Below are 21885 nucleotides of genomic sequence, written 5' to 3'. Positions count from 1 at the left end.
CCAGAATGAAGAAATACTGAAAGCCAACGGTTGTTGAATTTTTCACATGTATAAGAGTGCTTGTTAAACATGAACCCCTAGACGTTCTGACCCCGTGGGTTTGGGGTAGGGCCCAGGAATCTTCACATTTAAATGCTCCCCAGGTTCGGGTGGGGGGAGTGGGGTCCCGTGGAGATGGTTCTAGGACCACACTTTGAGAACCCCGCCATCAGTGCTCCCTGGCTTTCCCCTCTTGATCACCAGTGCTTCTTCCCTTCTGATGTTGTGGGAGCTCGTCTTGGGGGTGGGGTGTATACTATTTCAGTAAACGTTGTTTTGAGGAAAAGAGAAGCGACGGTTAAACAGTGGAGAGCTGACTGACGAAGCCGGTCCCCGAGTACGTGCACGGGCCTGCGCTGGGGAGGTTTCAGGATCCCCTTGAGGACTGAGCTGTAGGACAGCCCAAGTCAGCGCAGTGCTGTGGCTGGGAGGGTGGAGACGGAGCAGAAAAACCAAGGACAGAGGTGACAGGGATGAAATGCTCGTGTCTGCACCTCCGCCCTTGGTGGACAGCGTCCTGCCAGCTGGCTCTCTTCTCGTTGCTGGAACAATCTGTCTATCATGTGTCAGACCTTCTCGTATGGGATCTGAGGGTCGTGGAGCAAGGCTGACCTGACACACCAGAGCCCATACAGCCAGATGACTCCTGTCCCTTTGCCAGGCCCCTGCGAGGTCTGGGCTCCTCTTAGGAAAGAACCATCGGAGCCTACGTCATCATCTTGTTTGTTATTACTAAACAAGGCTGCTGTGATTGTCCTGTTATTTACATCATTTCGCAGACGTGCAGATAAATCTGCTGGGTCAAAGGGCACGTACACCTGTAACTCTGACAGGTGTCGCCGCATTGCCCACTAGAGGTCCGCGGATGTAGTGTCCCGCCAGCAGTGGACACCTGTTTCCCATCCCCTCCCGGCGGGTGTGCTGTCCGCCCGTGGGATCTTCGCTGATTGAAGAGGTGTAATATGGTACCCGTGTCATTTTAATTCGCTTTTCTCTTGTTATGAATGAACCTCTGCATTTTGAGAGGTAAGGTGACAGGTGGACCTGGATAAGGATTCTCGCCCCTGCTCAGTCTCTGTGGGGAAATTCAGGGAGAGAAACGGACGCAGAGGAGGGCACTTGCCAGCTCTTCTCCCTGCACTCGCTGGCTCACCGTCTGGCCTGGGCCGTGCTCCCACCCTCACCCCTGGCTGCTCCCCAGGCGCCCGTTCTCTCCGAATAGGGATTCGCTCATCTGGTTCTATGAACCCTCGGGGGACTTTTTTCTCCCCTGTTCAAGAACTAACAGCTGGAACTTGGGGCTGATTTCCCTGGTCAGTTCCCACCATGGCAACTTATGCGCCTGCTTTCCCTCCAGCAGGTGGGGGGCTTCCAAGGGAAAAAGTTCAGAGACAAGGGCTAGATGGTTATCTCATTTTTCTCATTTTTTTTTATTGTGGCGAAATACACATAACGTAAAATTTACCATCTTAACCATTTTTAACTGTACAGTTCAGTGGTATTAAATACATTCACATTGTTCTGCAACCATGTCCCCCAGCCATCTCTAGAACTTTTTCATCTTGCAAAACTGAAACCCCATACCCATTAAACAATAACTCCCCATTCCCCTGCCCCAGCCCCTGGCGACCACCATTCCACTTTCTGTCTCTATGAATTTGACTACTCTAGGTACTTCATATAAGTGGAATCATGCAGTATTTGCCCTTTTGTGATGCTTATTTCACTTGACATAATATCCTCAAGGATCATACATGTTGTAGCACGTGTCAGAATCCCCTTCCTTTTTAAGGCTGAATAATATTCCGTTATATGTATTCACACATTTTGCTTATCCATTCATCTGTTGATGGATACTTGGGTTGTTTCCACCGTTTGGCTATTGCAAATAGTGAACATGGGTGTACTAACATCTCCTCAAGCCCCTGCTCTCAGTTCCTTTGGATGTATACACAAAACTTGCTGGATCATATGATAATTTTATTTTTAATTTTTTGAGGAACTGCCCTACTTTTTTCTATAGCAGCTGCACCAATTTACATCCCCACCAGCAGTGTACAAGAGTTCCACTTTCTCCACATCCTCACCAACACTTGTTATTTCCTGTTTTTTTTTTTTTTTTTGGATAGTAGCCATTCCAATGGATGTGAAGTGGAAGATCGTAATCTTTTGAAGAGCACGGATAATACAAACAGCGACAGCAAACATTTATAGACTGCTTACTGCATCTCACATGGTTTTATATATAGTCTATGTATGTCCTGTATTTGTTTTTACAGAATTATATCTGCAAACAAATCCTGTGGGGTAGGAACTACTTTTATCATTATTATCCTCATTTAAAGATGTGGAAATGGGGCTCAGAAAGGTTAAGTAACTTGCCCAAAGTCACACAGCTAGTCACGGGAGGTGGGGCTGAGTTCCAGACTCTGGGCTGTGTGACTCAGAGCTTCTAGAGAAAGAAGCTTCATTCTTTGGGTGTAAATTTAGCTTTGGGAACATCTAAAATCTAAATATCTGAAATTCCTTATGAGTGCACTGGGATAATAAGGTAGTTGACTAAGCTAGTGATGTCCCACGGTGTGGAATCCTAGGTGAGGGTTGTAGATGAAACGTGGAATCAGGTTTCCAGTGATGCTCATTCACACAACAGACTGAGGTGGCGCCCTCTACTGGGGGATTTGGGTAAAGAGGAAATGTTGACCCAGCGTTTTCCACGGAAGAGGAGGGTTGGGCTGTACGTAGAGGCCCCACAAGAGTCCTGTCTGGGGGCTGGGAGCGCCTCAGAGTAGACCAAACTTGAGCTGCCTCTTTCAAGAGAAGCCTGGGCATTTGGGTGAATAATTTGGCCTGGGAGAAAAGAGCTAAATGGCGTGCTGGTGGCAACGTGTAAAATGTAAGCCAGACTGAGCATTTAATGTTTAACTTGTTTAAAGATGGAACTTCCCCCCAAAGGGCTTTTCAGGTGGGGAGGAGTTGATCATCTTTGTTATTTGGGTGGGAGAAGGACAGGCAGAGTGGCCCTAGAACAGAGCGGTCAAGTGCGTGACCGTGGCCCCAGCCTGGCTCCGCCCTGGTGAGCTCTCTGTTGCGATGTCTGCATGCGTGCAGTGGAGAGTTGCAGTCACTATGTCAGGAGACTGAGTTACTGTGAGGTGCTTAGAACAGGGCCTGGGGGGTGGTAAAGACTGTAGTGACTTTGGGCTATTGTATTCATTTTCTGTTTAAAACAACACGAATGTGTCATCGCACAGTTCTGTAGGTCAGAGGTGGGGTGGACTCAGCTGGTTCCTCTGCCCCAGGCCACACGAGGCCAAAATCAAGGTGTTGGCGGGCCTGGGCTCTTATCCGGAGTCTCTGGGAAGAATCCGCTTCCAGGTCCGTCCAGGTGGTCGGGGGAACCTAGCCTGTGCCGTCGTGGACTGAGGTCCTCGCTTCCTTGCTGGCTGTCAAGTGGAAGTTATTCTCAGCCTCGAGAGGCTGCCCACATTCTGTGGCTCGGGGTCCCCTTCATCTTAAAACCAGCAGCAGTGGGTCGAGTCGTTCTCATGCTCCAGATCTCTCTGCCCCACCCCTCTGACTCATCTGTCCAACTCTAGCCAGAGAAAGTTCTCTGCTTTTAAGGGCTCCTGGGATTAGATTAGTCCCACCTGGATAATCCGGGAGCATCTCCCTGTTTTAAGATCACTGATTTGTAACCTTGACATCTGCACAGTCCCTTTAGCCACGTAATGGAGCGTATTCACAGGCCCTGGGGATCAGGGCGTGGACAGTTTTGGGAGACCACTCTGCCCACCACCGTTAGTACTGTCTCTTGCCTGGACTCTTGCTGTGGGGCGGGCGGTCTGAGAGCTTTCCAGAGGAATCAGTAGGGTCAGTGCCGGGAGCAGTGGGGAAAGCTGGCTGGTGAGCTGGGAGGGGAGAACATCATTGCCCAGAGGGTCACACGGAGGGGGGAAGCGAGATTGCAAGACAAGGTGAGTGCATCCACATCCAGGAGCCGAAGGCAGTTTGGGGCCTGGAGATGAACTGGGGATACTCATCTGAGAACTGAGCGGGTGGCACAGCGGCCCCTGCCTGTGGACAGAGTGAGAGGAAATGGAGACAACTAGAATCCTGGGGAGCGGTGGCATCTGAGGTGCAGATGGGAGACACAGGGACCGCACGGAGACCTAAAAATAGTCGGAGAGGCAGGAGGGTGGCAACGCCGTGGCCGGCAGGGGGACGTTAACAACAGGAACAGCTGACGGTCGCTGAGGGCCTGCTGTGTGCCAGACACTGTTCTCTGCGCTTTCGTGTGTATTAACCCATTTAATCCTTACGCGATAGGGGCTATCGTTTCCCCCATTTTACAGATGAGGAAGTTGAGGCACAGACCAGCTGAGCAGCCTGCCTGAGGTCACACAGAGAGGCTGGGGGCTGGGAACCACTTCCAGGCAGGCTGAGTTCATGAACCTGCCTCTTCTCGAGGCCTTGCCCCTCCTTAGCGCTCTCCCAGGGAGACGGGGCAGGAAGGATCTGGCTGACAGAGGGAAGGACAGGCTTCCTCTTTCCCTCTGCTCCTGACCCACTGTCTCACCAGAGCCTGGCGTTTCCTCATATCTTTATTCTTCTAAAAACCCTGCCTTTACTACTTCTGTGTTACATCCCTTTCCTGAGGTAGTGAGGGGGGTGGAGATGGGGGATGGGATGGCCAAGGACCAAAAGGTGAAAAGAAACAGATTAAACACACACACACACGCGCGCACACACACGCACACACACACACACGCACATACACACACACCAGTTAATTTAAAAAGTTACCCTACTACATTGAAAATTTCACCAAATAGTACCCTTTGTCAGTCCTTTGAAGGACAGCTTATAAAACTCATTTTTGCAGCACAAGAAGCAACCTCAGAGAAGCAAAGAGACCTGCCCCAGGCTGCACAGCTGGAAAGTGGCCAGGGTGGGACTTGAACTCAAGTCTTCCTAACTCCAGAGCCCATCCTCTTTCTCATAATACTGGAAGTTTTGACAGTTCTTATACATGCCCAAGTTCTCTTCTAAGTGCATTTGTGTGTATCATTTCATTTGTGAGATGACCAATAACTTATAAGGCTGTTCTATTTTTGTCCCCATTTACAGATGAGGAAACTGAGGTCATTGCCCAAGGTCACCCAGCTAGGAAGTAGGAGAGCTAGACTTTGAGCCCAGGCCACCCACCCTGAAAGCCAGTCTAATGACCACCACACCGTCCTGCCTCCCCAACTCCTGAACCACCAGGCCGCATGCCTCCTTCTGACAACTGTGTCAAATGCCACAGGGAGGCCACCGAGGACAGTGACAGTGGGTTGAGGACTCAGTGGGGAAGGGACGCTATTGAAGCAATTTGACGATAAAGGAAAGGAATGAAGGAGGGGAGGCATTTCTAGGATGGGGTGATGGTGAGTGTGTTCCCAGGTTAGACGGAAGTTACTGGGGTCCAAGTGAGACTAAAGATACAAAAGAGGAGACTGTTGATGAGCTGGGACCAGACCAGGGTGGGACGAAGGCAAGACCACCCTGAGCCTCTTGGCGGCTGAGGGAAGGGGACTTGAAGATCATGTGTGAGAGCTTCTCCGTGCCTGGGCAGTCCAGGTCCTGGCAGGGAGTAGAGGGCACATTCAAAGTGGGTGTGGAGTGCCGGAGGCGAGTTTCACGAGGGCACTCCTGCAGAGGGCGGGCAGGGCTGGGAGAAACCACGGAGGATGGTGCAGTGCCCAGAGCTGGTGTGAGTGAGGCGCTATCCCCACCCCCAGACCTGAGGGGTGAGGGGTAGGGGCATGTTCTGGAACCCAGAGACCTAGAGGGCTGGGCAGAGAGTCCTCTGACGGGAGCTGTGTGACCCCACAGGGAGGGAGCTGGGGAAGAAATACCCCAACCTCTCTCCTCCCTGCTCCGATCTCTAATCTCCCATTCGCCAAACCCGACCAGAAACCAGAGGCGAGGAGCCCATCGGCCCATTGATGCAGCCACACAGGACAGCCTGCTGGGGCAGAGGGCGCGGGGGAGAGGGGTGGGAGAGGATATGGAGGAGTACATGGAGGACACACATGGCAGGGGATGGGAGGTGAGGAGCTAGGAGGCTGTTAACGAGGTGGAAGGAAAGGCCCAAGACGGGGACCTGGTGGCTGGGGCCCGAAGGGAGCAGCGCATGCTGGACCGGGCCGGACCTGAGGACAGAAGTGTGAGGGTGGCAGGAAGACTCGGGGGCAGAGATGGCCTTGAAGGAGCTGGGGCTTGAGCGGGGACCCAGGCTAGGGGGAGGCGCAGGGGAGTACCCACAGGGAGTGGATGGGGGAGCACAGGCCACGATGAATAAAGGAGGGGACGGGAGGGAGGATAAGGGAGCTGGCAGCCGGGAGGTTATGGTCTGGGACTGGGCCCCCGAGTTCCACGTGATGCAAAGTTGACAACTGGCTCGGAGAGAAAGTTCCAAATACATTTTGAGCCTCGGAGGCAACATTGTAACTTAACAGGCAGCTTCTCAGGGAGGCTTCCTCAAAGCACAGTTGTCATCAGAGCAGATGTTTGTTGGTGAATTTGTTCGAGTCTCAGTATTTTATGGACTCACTATATACTTTTAAATGATATTTAAAATGCAGGAGACTTTAAAAAAATGCATTTGTTTTCTCTGTTCAGTTCTACCCCCCTCCTCTCTCATCGTTAAAACACTCTCTACTCTGAACAGCACAGGGTACGAGGCAAGGGCACCGATTCTGGAATTAGACTTGGGTTCCAATCCCGACATTGCCAGGTGCCAGCATCTTGATGTTGGGTGAGCCATTTCATCTTAGCCATTTTTTAAACTGTGGTAAAATACGTAGAACATAACATTTACCATCTTAACCATTTTTAAGTGCACAGATGAGTAGTGTAAGTATATTCACATCGTTGTGTAACCAATCTCCAAACTTTTTCATCTTGCAAAACTGAAACTCTGTACCCATTAAATACCTCCCCATTCCACCCCCGCCCCCAGCCCCTGGTGACCACCATTCTATTTTCTGTCTCTATGAGCTTGACCACTCTAGGTACTTCACATAAGGGGACTCATACAAAATTTGTCTTTTTGGGACGCTTATTTCAGTTAGCATAATGTCCACAAGCTTCATCCAGGTTATAGCATGTGTCAGAATTTCCTTTCCTTTTAAGCCAGAATAATAATCCATTGTATGGATGGACCACATTTTGCTTATCCATTCATCTGTTGATGGACATATGGGTTGGTTCCATCTTTTGGCTGTTGTGAATAGTGCTGCTCTGAACATGAGTGCACAAATATCTCTTCAAGTTCCTGCTTTCAATTCTTTTGGGTGTATCCCCAGAAGTAGACTTGCTGGATCATATGGTAATTCTATTTTTAATCTTTTGAGGAACTTCCATGCTGTTTTTTGTGTCAGCTGCACCATTTGACATTCCCGACTGTGCATAAGTGTTCCACTTTCTCCACATCCTCACCAACACTTGTTATTTTCTGTTGTTGCTGATTGTTTGCTTGTTTTTGATAGCCGTCCTCGTGGGTATGAGGTGGTATCTCATTGTGGTTTTGATTTGCATTTCCCTAATGTTTAGTGATATTATCATTTCTTTATATGCTTGTTGCCCATTTGTATGTCTCCCTTGAAGAAATATCTATTCCAGTTCTTTGCCCATTTTTAATCAGGTTATTGGTTTTTTGTTCAGGAGTTATAGGAGTTCTTTATATATTCTTGATATTAACCCTTTTTCAGATATATGATTTGTGAATATTGTCTCCCATTCCACAGATTGCCTTTCACCCTGTTAATTGGTCCTTTGACGCACAGAAGTTTTTAATTTTGCTGTAGTCCAGCGTAACTATTTTTATTTTTGTTGCTGTGCGTTTGGTGTCATATCCAAGAAATCATCGCCACATCTAATGTCATGAAGCTTTCCCCCTATGTTTTCTTCTAAGAGTTCTATAGTTTTAGGTCTTACGTTTAGGTCTTTGATCCTTTTTGAGTTAATTTTTGTGTATGGTTTAAGGTAAGAGTCCAACTCCATTCTTTTGCATATGAATGTGCAGTTTTCTCAGCATCGTTTGTTGAAAAGACTGTCCTTTCCCCTGTGAATGGTCTTGGCATCCTTGTCGAAAATCCTTTGACCATACATGTGAGGGTTTATTTCTGGGCTCTCTGTTCTATTCCATTGGTCTATACATCTGACCTTATGCCAGTTCTGCACTGTTTTGATTGCTGTAGCTTTGTAGTGAATTTTGAAATCAGGAAATATGAGACCTACAGCCTTGTTCTTTATTTTCAAGATTGTTTTGGCTATTTGGGGTCCCTTGAGGTTCCATCTGAATTTTAGGATGGATTTTTCTATTTCTGAAAAAAATGCCGTTAGGATTTTGATAGGGATTGCGTTGAACCTGTAGATCCTACTGGGTAGTAGTGACATCTTAATATTAAGTCTTCCAATCCATGAACACAGGATGTCTTTCCATTTACTTGTATCTTCCTTAATTTCTTTCAGCAATATTTTGTAGGTTTCAGTGTACAAATCTTTAACCACCTTGGTTAAGTTTATTCCTAAATATTTTATTTTTGATGCTATCGTAAATGAAATTGTTTTCTTAATTTCCTTTTCAGATTGTCTATTGTTAGTGTATATAAATGCAACTGATTTTTCTGTGTTGATTTTGCATCCACAACTTTGCTACTGAATTTGTTTATTAGTTCTAATGGGTTTTGTGTGTGTGTGTGTGTGTGTGTGTGGAATCTTTAGGATTTTCTACATATAAGATCAGGGTTGTCTGTGAACAGAGATAATTTTACTTCTTCCTTTTCAATTTGGATGCCTGTATTTCTTTTTCTTGCCTAATTGCTCTGGCTAGGATTTTCAGTACTATGTTGAATAGAAGTGGCAAAAGCAGGCATCCTTATCTTGTTCTTGATCTTAGAGGAAAATCTTTCAGTCTTTCACTGTTGAGTTTGATGTGAGCTGTGGGCTTTTCATATATGGCCTTTATTATGTTGAGGTAATTTCCTTCTATTTCTAGTTGGTTGAGTGTTTTTATCATGAAAGAGTGTTAAATTTTGTCAAATGCTTTCTCTGCATCAGTTGAGATGATCGTGTGTTTTTTTCCCCTCCTTTCTATTAATGTGATGTATTACATGGATTGATTTTCATATGTTGAACCGTCAACCCTGCATTCCAGGAATAATTCCCTCTTGACCATGGTGTATAATCCTTTTAATGTGCTGTTGAATTCAGTTTGCTAGTATTTTGTTGAGGATTTTTATATCGACGTTCATAAGGGATATTGGTCTGTCGTTTTCTTTTCTTGTAGTGTCTTGTCTGGTTTTGGTATCAGGGTAATGCTGGCCTCTCACTTCACTTTTTTTTTTTTTTTTTTAGATTTTTTTTTTTTTAATTTATTTATTTTCCCCCCAAAGCCCCAGAAGATTGCCGCATGTCATAGCTGCACATCCTTCTAGATGCTGCATGTGGGACGCGGCCTCAGCATGGCCGGAGAAGCGGTGCGTCGGTGCACGCCCAGGATCTGAACCTGGGCCGCCAGCAGCGGAGCGCGCGCACTTAACTGCTAAGCCACGGGGCGAGGCCTCACTTCACCTTTTGATTCTCAGCTTCTTCATCTATAAGATGGGATAATACTAGAACCCCCTCTAGAGGGCTGTTGTGCAGATTAAATGAGAGAATGCACACAAGATGCTTCAGCTCACAGGAAGCCCTCAAAATATGTTGGTTGATGATGATGATGATGATCATTTTTATGATCATCATCATCATCATCAAAACAGTTTATCTCGTAGTGGGACAGCTCAACAGGATGGAGTTTATACAGTCAGACTATATTCGTAGCAGGGCTTCTGCCCAATGGTAGTTGTTAGCAATTTTCCAAGTAAGGGGACAAAGGGGTATTATAGAGAAGAACTAGGAAGCTCTCTTGGCCTAACATGTGGCAGAGGCTCATCCTATTTTGTGGAGTCATTCAAAACTTCCTGCTTACTTTGATTTCTTAATAATGGCTTGATAGCTTTTGAGGAACTGAAAGTCATGAGGCCTGGGAAAAGAAAAATAAAATGTTAGCACATAGAATTTCTCTCTTTGATGAGTTATCAAGAGTTCATAGAACACAAAGATCAACGGGAATGTGATGAAGATGATGTGGGTGGCATTGCTCAAAGAACTAATATGTTTTAATGTTTTTTAAAATACTTTATTTTTTAGAACAGTTTTAGGTTTACAGGAAATTGAGCAGAGAGTAGAGAGTTCCCATATATCCCCCCACCAACACACACAGAATTTCCCCTATTATTAACATCTTGCATTAGTGTGGTACATTTGTTACAACCGATGGACCAATATTGATATATTAACTAAAGTCCATAGTCCACATTAAGTTCACTCTCTATGTTGTACATTCTATGGGTTTTGAAAAATGTATAACGACAAGTATCCATCATTATGGCATCATACAGAGTAGTTTCACTGCTGTAAAAGTCCCCTGTCCTCCACCTATTCATCCTTCCCCATCTCCACCTGAGCCCCTGGCAAACACTGGTCTTTTTACTGTCTCTATAGTTTTACTTTTTACAAAATTTCATACAGTTGAAATCATACAGTGTGTAGCCTTTTAAGACTAGCTTCTTTCACTAAGCAAAATGCATTTAAGATTCCTCATGTCTTTTTATAGCTTGCTCTTTTTATTACTGACTAATATTTCATGTATGGATGTACCACAATTTGTTTATCCATTCACCTTTTAAAGGCCATCTTGGTTGCTTCCAGTTTTGGGCAACTAGGAATAAAGATGCTGTAAATATTTATCCAAAATAAATGAGTCTTAAAACTCAACAATAAGAAAACAAACAACCCAGTTTAAAAATGGGCAAAAGATCTGAACAAACACCTCACCAAAGAAGGTATACAGATGGCAAATAAGCATATGAAAAGATGGTAAACAGCATATATCATTAAGGAATTGCAAATAAACATGGAATGTCTCTTCATTTATTTAGATCTTCTTTGATTTCTTTCAGCAACATTTTGAAGTTATCTTCATATAGATTGTGTGCATATTTTGTTAGATTTATATCTAAGTACTTCATTTTTTTTGTGCTAATATAAATGGTGTTGTGTTTTTAATTTCAAATTTCAGTTGGTCATTGCTGGTCTATAGGAAAGCAATTGACTTTTGTATGTTAATCTTGTATCCGGCAACCTTGCTATACTTGCTTATTAGTTCTAGGAGGGCTTTTTTGTCGATTCTTTGGGATTTTCTGCATAGACAATCATGTCATCTGCAGAGACAGTTTTATTTCTTCCTTCCTAATCTATATACCTTTTATTCCCTTTTCTTGTCTTATTGCATTAGCCAGGACATCTAGTACAGTGTTGAAAAGGAGTGGTGAAGGGGGACATCCTTGCCTTGTTCCTGATCTTAATTGGAAAGTTTCTAGTTTGTCACCATTAAGTATGATGTTAGCTTTAGGGTTTTTGTAGATGTTCTTTATCAGGTTGAGGAAGTTCCCCTCTATTCCTCATTTGCCAAGAGTTTTGTTTTTGTTTTTGTTTTTTTATCATGAATGGGGTGTTGGATTTTGTCAAATGCTCTTTCTTCATCTATTGATATGATCATGTGATTTTTCTTCTTTAGCCTGATGATGTGATGGGTTACATTAATTGATTTCCAAGTATTGAACTAGCAGTGCATACCTGGAATAAATCCCATTTGGTTGTAGTATATAATTCTTTTTATACATTATTGGATTCAATTTGCTGATATTTTGTTGCGGATTTTGCATCTACATTCATGAGAGATGTCGGTCTGCAGTTTTGCTTCCTTGTAAGATCTTTATCTGGTTTTGGTATTAGAGTAAGACTGGCCTCGTAGAACGAGTTAGGACATGCTCCTTCTGCTTCTGGTTTCTGGAAGAGATTGTAGAGAACTGGTATCATTTTATCCTTAACCGGTTGGTGGAATTCACCAGTGAACCCATCTGGGCCTGGTGCTTTCTGTTTTGGGAGGTTATTGATTATTGATTCAATTCTTTAATAGACATGGGCCTATTCAGATTATTTATTTCTCCTTGTGTAAGTTTTGGCAGATTGTGTCTTTCAAGGAATTGGTCCATTTCATGTAAGCTATCAAATCTGTGGACATTGAGAATTTTTCATGATCTCCCTTTTTATCCTTGTAATGTCTATGAGATCAGTGGTGATGCCCTCTCTTTCATTTCTGGTTTTAGTAATTTGTTATCTTCTCTCTTTTTTTCTTGGTCAGCCTGCTAGAGGTTTGTCAATTTTATTGATCTTTTCAAAGAACCAGCTTTTGGTTTCATTGACTTTTCTCTATTGTTTTCCTGTTTTTGATTTCGTTCATTTCTGTTCTAATTTTTGTTTCTTTTCTTCTGCTCGTTTTAGGCTTATATTGCTCTTTTTTCTCTGGTTTCCTAAGCTGGAAGCTTATACTATTGATTTTAGATCTGTCTTCTTTTCTAATATATGCATTCGATGCTATTAATTTCCCTTTAAGCACTGCTTTTACTACATTCCACAAACTTTCATAAGTTGTATTTTCATTTTCACTTAGTTCAAGATAATTTTTTATTTCTCTTGAGACTTCTTCCCTGACCCACATGCTAGTTAGAAATTTGTTGTTTAATCTCCAAATATTTGGGGATTTTCCAGCTATCTTCCTGCTATTGATTTCTGGTTTAATTCCACTGTGGTCTGAAAGCATTCTTTACATAATTTCTGTGTTTGAGGGCCCCGAATGTGGTCTGTCTTGGTGAATGTTCCCTGTGAGCTTGAGAAGGATGTGTATGTTGTTTTGGATGAAGTACTCTACAGGCGTCAGTTAGATCCAGCTGATTGTGGTGCTGTTCAGTTCAACTTTATCCTTACTAATTTTCTGCCTGCTGGATCTGTCCATTACTGACAGAGGGATGTTGAAGTCTCCAGCTATCGTAATGGATTTGTCTGTTTCTCCTTGCAGTTCTATTAGTTTTTGCCTCACGTATTTTGATGCTCTGTTGTTAGGCACATACACGTTAAGTATTGTTATGTCTTCTTGGAGAATTGGCTCCTATATCATTATGTAATGCTTCTCTTTATCCCTGATAACTTTCCTTGTTCTGACATCTGCTCTATCCGAAATTAATATAGCCACTCCTGCCTTCTTTTTGTGTTTCAATATTTTGAGTTCCAAAGAGTTTGGTAGAAATTCACAAAGTGGGTAAGAGCACAGAGATTTGAATCAGGCAAACCTGGGTACCAGGCTAGTCAAGCTGGGTGGCTTTGGGCAAATTTAATTGTTCTATGCCTCAGTTTCCTTATCTACAAAATGGGGAACTATCCCTTTGGATTATTGTGAAGATGAAATGGGATAATGCAATAAAGCACTTAGCAAATTTCCTGGCATGTAATGTTTAATTAATATATTCTACTAATATAAGCATTATATTATTATATCATAATATAAGCTATTATTATATTATTAACATAAGCTACTGGTGATTATTATATTGTGGGACTTTAGTTTAGATTTCTAAATGTCAGTACTCTTTGTATGAAAGTTGGATGAGGCACTCTGAGAAGATAACTTAGAAAACAATTGCAAGGTCTCAGGCTAGACTGGATCTCTTGCAGGCAGTGTCTTGAAAAGACAGCAGACTTCACATGTGCCCTTCAGCACACAGTCCAGGGCCCCACGGCCAGGGGGAATGTGGTATTTCCTCCACAGTGCTAAGTTTTGCTCACTCTTCTTATTAAAGTGAAATTACAGAGTAGCCTTCTGCTCCCCCCCCCCGTGACCCCCGCCAATTCACTGTCTGAGGTCCCTTTCTTTTGGAGAAACATGGTCACACCAGGCCTCCTATTGAAAAGCAGTTCATCTTTGGTTAGATAAATTCTGACTAGCTTTTTTTGTGTGTGTGTGAGGAAGATCAGCCCTGAGCTAACATCCATGCCAATCCTCCTCTTTTTGCTGAGGAAGACCGGCTCTGAGCTAACATCTATTGCCCATCCTCCTCCTTTTTTTTCCCCCAAAGCCCCAGTAGATAGTTGTATGTCATAGTTGCACATCCTTCTAGTTGCTGTATGTGGGATGCAGCCTCAGCATGGCTGGAGAAGTGGTGCATCTGTGTGCGCCTGGGGTCCGAATCCGGGCCGCCAGTAGCAGAGTGCACGCACTTAACCGCTAAGCCACGGGGCCGGCCCCTGACTAGCTTTTAAGAAGCAATAGAAACAACTAATCACATGAGAAAACCTTCATTGTACACCAAGGGTTTTAAAGGTAGTTATAAAACTGTGTTGTGTGGTATGATCTCAGTTTTGTTTAAAGTTTTTAAAAAGACTGTAAGCACAGCAAAAAGACTGGAAGGATGTGAAGCACAGTGTTAACAGTGCCTGTCTCTGGGGGATGGGATCCTAAGTGACTTTAATGTCTTCTTTGTGCTTCTCTCTAGTTCTCATTTCTGCAATATTAAGAAAAACCTGTTGTTGGTTTTTTTAAAGATTTTATTTATTTATTTATTTTTCCCCCAAAGCCCCAGTAGACAGTTGTATGTCATAGCTGCACATCCTTCCAGTTGCTGTATGTGGGACGCAGCCTCAGCATGGCCGGAGAAGCGGTGCGTCGTGCGCGCCTGGGGTTCCCAATACGGGCGCCAGCAGTGGAGCGCGCGCACCTAACCGCTAAGCCATGGGGTCGGCCCAGAAAAACATGGTAATTTAAAAATGAATAGAACAAACAAATGAATACAACAATCATTACGTCCCCTTGACTATATGTACCCTATCCATGAACCTGGATTTTCTCTGCAGGAAAATGGACAGTTGTCACTTGCCAGTTGACCTTTCTGTTTTGTGTTTGGGCCATTTCTGCTTTCTGTCCTGCCATTCGGGACAACCAAAAGCATACCTGTGTGGGGTCAGGGAAATAGAAAGTAGCCAGTTCCCTGGCCAAGCATGGGCCGGTGCAGACTCCCCCACACGCCCTTGGCATCTGTGTTGCCTGATTCCCCACCCTCAACTTGGACATCTGTTCCGGGTCTGGAGTCAGATAGAGCACATAGCCCAGCCCCACCACACACTGGCTGTGTGGCCCTGGGCAAGTCACTTTCCCTCTCTGATCCTCAGCATCCTCCTTTTAAAACGAGGATTGTGGTGACCGTGGGGCAGGATGAGGCAGGTAAAGGGCTGAGCATATTCTGGCGCCCAGTGCTCACTAGCGAATGTTCGGGGCTCCGTCGTTGATCTTGTTTTCACGCTAGACTGTCCTCCTTGTGCGTTTCAGTGCGCGGACCTTGACAACCATCACGCGCTCATCGAGTATAACGAGGCCGAGGGCGGCTTTGTTCTCCAGGACTTCAATTCCCGCAGCGGCACCTTCGTCAACGAGTGCCACATTCAGAATGTGGCCGTGAAGCTGGTGCCCGGAGACATCCTGAGGTTCGGGTCCGGAGGGCTGACCTACGAACTGGTCATCGAAAACCCACCCTCGGTGAGTCCAGGCCCCGCGGGGGAGGGGGGCTAGAGGTGCCGTGCTGTGTCGCCTTCCGTGCGGCCCGGGGCTCAAGTCCAGCCAAAGGTGGACCTCGTCCAGAGCGCCCCCTCTGACTGCGCGCTGCGCGCACGCGTGGTAGCCGCGGGGCTCGATTCTGCGAAGGTCGGACCCGTCCCGGCGGGTCCCGGGGAGGAGCGAGTCCTCGCGCCCTCTTCCGGGCATTTCGTGGAATTACATGCAAGAGTCGCCTCGTGGCCGACGCGAACTGCTATAGCGTTTTCCTGAAAACGTGAAGCTTGGTGATGGGAGGTGGAAAGCAGGCGTGTGCTTTGCAGACTCACTCAGCGGTGGGTGCTTCCTCTTTAGGCAGATCAGCGCTCTGCAGCTTCCTAGCCTCCCGACCTCGGCCAGGGTTCTTTGTATGCCTGGGCCTCAGTCTTCTCAATGGTGTGTGGCATTGAGACAACACCTATCTGTGAAGCATCCAAGTCAGGGTCCAGCCTGAGTAGACGCTCAACACATAGCGGCTCTTATTATGCCCCGGATCAGAAATGCTGCTGGGATCATGGCCTGAAGTATGGCCCCAGTTTAAGGGGGATGTAACGCAAAACTTGCCTATAAACCTCTGTCACAGGAACGTATGGTTCACCCGGGAGGCGGGATAGAGGGGTGGTTAGCGACACAGGCTTTGGTCAGAATCCCGCCTCTGCCACTTGCTTATTCTGTGTGCTCTTGAGCAAGCCACTGGACCCCTTGGAACCTCAGTTTCCTCTTCTGCAGAATGGGGGCAATGACAGCAGTGACCTTGCAGGCTTATCCAAGGGCTGAATGAGATGGTTATAATTGTAAAACTCCGGCGCAGTTCCCACTCATGCTGAGCACACAGTTAATATCTGTTGTACGTGTCCCTGAGAGGTGGTGTATTTCTCTCACTCCCCACCACCAAGAATGCTGCCTGGACTGAGACCCCCGAGGCTTGAAATCCTTTCTGGGACAAGGCTGAGTATAACTAAATAAAATCTGGAGGATCTAGACAGAATCCTGGGGTTTGGGGCTCATAGGCAGCCCTAAATATGCTCTGCAAGATCAGCGGCCTCCCTCGGGCTGCATGGGCCATGATGCCACATCCATCATATTTGGCTTTAAAAATCTGGGGCAGTCTTTTCTGCTGCTGCTCAGCTGCCTTATCCTCCCTGGCCAACATTAAATCATGTTTGCTCTTGGAATGCACCGGGGTCCACGGCAGCAGTGAGGAGGGGCCCTGACCCAGCGTTGGCCTGAGCAGGGGTTCTTAAGACAGGTTCTAAGGATCCCCCACATCGGAACCACATGGCGAGTGGACCAACAATGCAGATCCCTGGGACTCACCCCAGGCCCGAAGACTCATACTTAGGGTTGCAGGTAAAAAACAGTACACTCAGTTAAGTTTGAATTTTGGATAAACACTAAATCATATTTTAGTATAAGTGTATCCCAAATATTACAAGGGATCACTTATGCCAAAACAATTATTTGGTATTTGTCTGAAATTCAGATTTATTTACATATTTATTTACTCACTTTTTTATGCCAAATGTGTTGACCCTACACATACTCCCTGGGAGTGGGCCTGGGAATATGCATTCTCACAAGCTCTTTGGTGATTCTGATGTACCCCCAGCAGTAGGGGAACCCAAATTTAGAATCATTTGTATGGAGCACTGACAGATTTTTTTAGAGACCAAAGAAAATGAAATTTCAAATCCCAAGGCTGTAAATCCAAGTTTGTGAAGTTTGAGTCAATGTTTCTCTAACATGTCTGATTACAAGAATTTTTCTGGAATGCTCAATAAAATTACAGGTTCCCAGGCTGCTTCCCGGGGAAATCCTGGTTTTGTGGCTTGCTGGGGGCAGGAGGGCAACCATATCTGCATTCTTTGTTTTTTTCCATACAGAGGCATTTATTGAAATGTTATTTCTAGGGGCACAAAATTTGAAACCTAAATATCCATCAAAAGGGAGCATTGTTTAATAAAATATAAGGAGTTCCTTCATATATGGAATACTGTGCTCCTTTTTTTTAAAAAACAGCTTTATTGAGATATAATTGACATGCAATAAACTTACGTGTTTGAAGTGTATAATTGATAGGTTTTGACATGTGTATGGACCTGTGAGACCATCGCCGCAATCAAGACAGTGAGCACATCCATCATCCCCAAGTTTCCCCATCAACACGGCATTAGTTTGCTTGCTTTTAATAGCGTCACTGAAGTATAATTTACGTAACATAAACTTCACCCATGTTAAGTGTACAATCCAGTCAATTTTAGTGTATTTACTGAGTTATGCAGCCATCACCACAACCTACTTTCAGAACATTTCCATCCATTTCCGTCACCTCAGAAAGAAACCTCGGAGGTACTTAGTGTTTTTGTTTGTTTTTAATTTTTTAAAATTGTGATAAAATTTACTATTTTAAGTGTACAGTTCAGTGGCATTAAATACATTCCCATTGTTGTACAAGTGTCTCCAGAACTTTTCTCATCTTCCCAAACGGAAACTCTATGCCCATTCAATAAAAACTCCCCCTTCCTTCCTCCCCCCGGCCACCATTCTTTCTGTCTCTATGAAGTTGACTACTCTAGGTACCTCATATAAGTGGGATCTTACAGTATTTGTGCTTTTGTGACACTTATTTCACTGAGCATAATGTCCTCAAGGTTCCTCCATGTTATTGCATGTGTCAGAATTTCCTTACTTTTTAAGGCTGAATAATATTCCGTTGTGTGTATGTATCACATTTTGCGTATCCGTTCACCCATCCCTGGCCACTTGGGTTGCTTCTGCCTTTTGGCTACTGTGAGTAAGGTTGTTATGAACCTTATTCTCACAAGGTGTACAAATACGGAAGAGGTCCTTCATCTTAAGAGGTGCTTCTTATATCAGATAAGCGTGGGGAACAGTGATGAAGCTCTCTAACCTCGGCCGGAGAAGAAGGAAGAGGACACTTTGTGAAAAGAGAAACCAGTAGAGTAGCAGGAAGACCACTGAGATTGATGACACCGCTAAGCAATTCGCCTGCTTTCCCTTATTTAATGCTTACAGCAACCTATGAGGTGGGGTCTCCCTTGATCCCCATTGTACAGACAAGGAATCCAAAACTCAGAGAGGTTAAGTAATTTCCCCAGGGTCACACAGCTAGTCAATGCGCATTAAACTCCATCCCCACTTGCAGATAATGGAGGGGAGAAAACCATTTAATCTGATGCTAGCTAGAGCAGTGTTACCGGCTGGTTTTCCAAATAGAGCAAAGCACACTTTTACCATCACTTGAATATACGCAAATTTTTTGAATTCTTATTTCTACATGCACTGGCATCCCACTTCCTTCCCCAAGTGACTGCAGAGATGTTGCCCGTGCCCATGCCCCAGGCACTTCACAGCAGCCAGAGCCCTTCCAGGGAGCGACCTTCCCCAGCAGGACTCTCCCCGCCCCCTCTCACATAAGTGCTCTCTGCCCCTGGTGTTCCTAGACTGGGAGACCTTCATGCGTGCACCCTCCAAGCTCATACTAACGGAGGCTCCTTTGCAGGGCCTGAGTGAGGGCAGGCTGTGGACGGAGTAACACATTCCTACGAATTCCAGTTCCTGATGCCCCAGACCTGCGGGCTATTCAAAAAAAGAAAGAAAAAAACAAAAGAGCAGATGTTGAAGAACGTCTCTCATCAAATATTTTGAGGCCCACATTTTCTAAGAGACTTGTGGCCATCTTGATTCCTGTATGCACTTGTTTCTGACTGATTTTTTTGGGTTCCAGGCGAGGACGCTGTGTATCCCCCTGGAATAGAGTTTTCGAGGAGGATTGTCCTGATGTCCTAAGGGTTGGGTGTGATCAGAACTGTTCTTTTCCTGACAAAGAATTCCCAAATGAAAACATTTATTTCAGGCTTTGTGGTGACCATAACCAGTAGAGAGGGATGTGACAGCGTTTCATTTGGGGTGGGGGAGGGTCGAGGAGAAGGGAGGGAATCAAATGTGTTTGCAGATGTCACAGTGGTTAGAGCGTCCTCCTGAAGGCGGGCCGACTCGAGCGCTGTCCCAGCCCTGCTCTTGTGCTTGCTGTGGGGTCGTGCACAGGTCACTTCACCTCTCACAACCTCTGTTCCCATTACTGTGAAACTGGGTGATAATAGTTCTGCCACATGGAGTTGCTGTGGCGTTACGTGGGCAATGTGTGTGAACTGCTTAGCCCAGCATCTGGCATCTGTGCTAGGCACACGGTAACTCTCAGCTTTAGAATCGAGAGAACAAGCACGTTAGCAGCCAGGATGCCTCCCTGTGAGTGTTCCTTGGGACAGGAAACCTCCCGAGACCTCCCCAGTTAGCAGGCAGATACATTTGCAAATAAATTACCACCTTGGAATGACATCCAAGATGGAAAAATATAATGAAAAACTCTTGGTTGACAAAGTACATTGGCACCTGGGATATTCCCAGGAGTATACTTTGTAAATCATGGCTCTTTCACAAAATTTAACCTAGGGCCGCCAGGGTCACCATTCACATCATAGGCCATGTGGATGGCGCCCCCTGGTGGGGCAGGACGGAACCTGCAGGGCCATTTGCAATGCTCTGAAGCGACCGTTAAGTCCTAACACAGAGTCTCTGCCTCAGCGCTGGGCGTGGGAAATTGAAGTCACCAAGTCAGGTGTGCCTGCCCTATGGTGGGTTTTGTTTGTTGCTTTTTTAGTGCTTTCTGATCTCCAGGAAGGGAGACGTGGAAAGAAGCTGTCCTAGGCATGGTGGTGGTGTTCTGGGTAAGGAAACCTACGTCCTCAAATGTATAAATCGTGTCTTTCTCTGTTCTGAAATATGGCAAATCTGATGGAAATGCCCAGGGTGAAGAGAGGAAGCCAGGTCCCACAAATGCCGTGTCGGGTTGTTTCATGAACAGGTTGACGGCTCCTGGGCCACCATCTTCCTTTCCCGTGCGTGGCTCCATCAGCAGTGACTCAAGATCAGCCTCTGGGCTGACCTGACCATGGGCCACCTGGGGGGCTCCACAGTGACAAATATGACTGCCCGTGTTGGGCCTTCCTTGTAGCCTGCTCTGCCCCGTTCCCAGTCCAGCCAGACTCTCCCATGTGACTCCTGGATACCGACCATCCTTCGTCCTTCTTACGATGTCATGACATCCTGCCCAATGCAAAGAGCGCCCTCTACCGGCCCGTATTGCTTGCTGTGCACTGCTTTAATGGGAGGCTCTGCAGGGTACAGGGAAGAAAGCAAGGGCCTTGGAGTTGGATAGACCCAAGTTCAAACTCCAACTGCAACTTAACCTATCTGGGCTTCAGTTTCCACTTTCTGCCAAGCAGGCACTCATTAATCACAGACCTCCTATCCCCCTTCAGGATTTTTATAGAGGTCGTTGGGACCACCCCTGTCATTGTGTAAACTGATGCCTAAAGAGTTTCAGTGACCTCCCCAAGGTTATGTATTGGTTGCAGCCACAGCCAGGATTAAAAGCCAGCTCTCCTGAGTCCCCAGGGGTCTAGGAGGCTTTTCCTCCGCAGGGAAGCACCATGGCACTGTGAGAGCTCAGGCAGGTCCTTCCCTGCAGGGCCGTTGAGGGAAGTCCTGCAATTCCCAGGCCAACCTGCAGTTTCACGTGCCATTGGGGAAGATACATCACGTGGGTAAAAAGGGAAGCCACCGATAATAGAAGAAAATGCAATTTCAGCTATTGGCTTCCTCATTTGCCTCCAACTTTTTCCCAGGAGTGTTGCTACAGTTCCTTATTCTGTACCAGGAAGTGTTCTAAGCATTTTATATGCACTGTCTCAGTCACTTCTCACAAACTAAGAAATAGCTATTATTACCCCTCTTTTACAGACGAGGCACAAAAGTGACACGTTCGTCAGGGTCACACAGATGGTAAGGGGCAGAGAAGGGAGCTGGATGGGATTCTGTTTAATGCTGAATCCCATGTTCTTAGCCAGAGGTTGGCAAACTGTGGCCCATGGGCCAAATCCAGGCCATCACCTGCTTTTGTAAATAAAGTTTTACTGGAATACAACCATCCCGTCCGTTTCCGTGATGCTGATGTCCACCTTCCTGCTACAACGGCAGCGTCAGCTGGACAGACCACGTGGCACACAAAGCCGGAGATTTTTACTGCCTGGCTCTCTACAGGAACTGTTTACCAACCTCTGCCCCTAACACTACACTTCACTGCCTCTCTCATTTTGCTGGGTTTCTGAAAGAAGAGGTAAAAATAGGGGTGGGGATAGGGAGAAAGAACGCACTCAGATTGAGCCCTACTATGTGCCAGGAACTGTGCTGGT

At 45.8% G+C, this 21885-nt stretch overlaps 1 protein-coding gene across 1 annotated transcript in view; it reads left to right on the top strand.

The window, feature by feature from the left end:
- FHAD1 (forkhead associated phosphopeptide binding domain 1) overlaps positions 1 to 21885 on the top strand; it is a 129849-nt gene that overhangs the window by 5284 nt on the left and 102680 nt on the right. Inside the window, 1 exon segment of the mRNA XM_087445824.1 lies at positions 15350 to 15556. Coding sequence (XP_087301950.1) covers positions 15350 to 15556 — 207 coding nt within the window.

This window comes from Ceratotherium simum, chromosome 22, assembly GCF_057802395.1.
Source record: "Ceratotherium simum simum isolate JZ-2026a chromosome 22, ASM5780239v1, whole genome shotgun sequence".
In the NCBI taxonomy this organism is placed as follows: Eukaryota; Metazoa; Chordata; class Mammalia; order Perissodactyla; family Rhinocerotidae; genus Ceratotherium; species Ceratotherium simum.
This window is presented reverse-complemented; position numbering and strand designations above follow the sequence as displayed.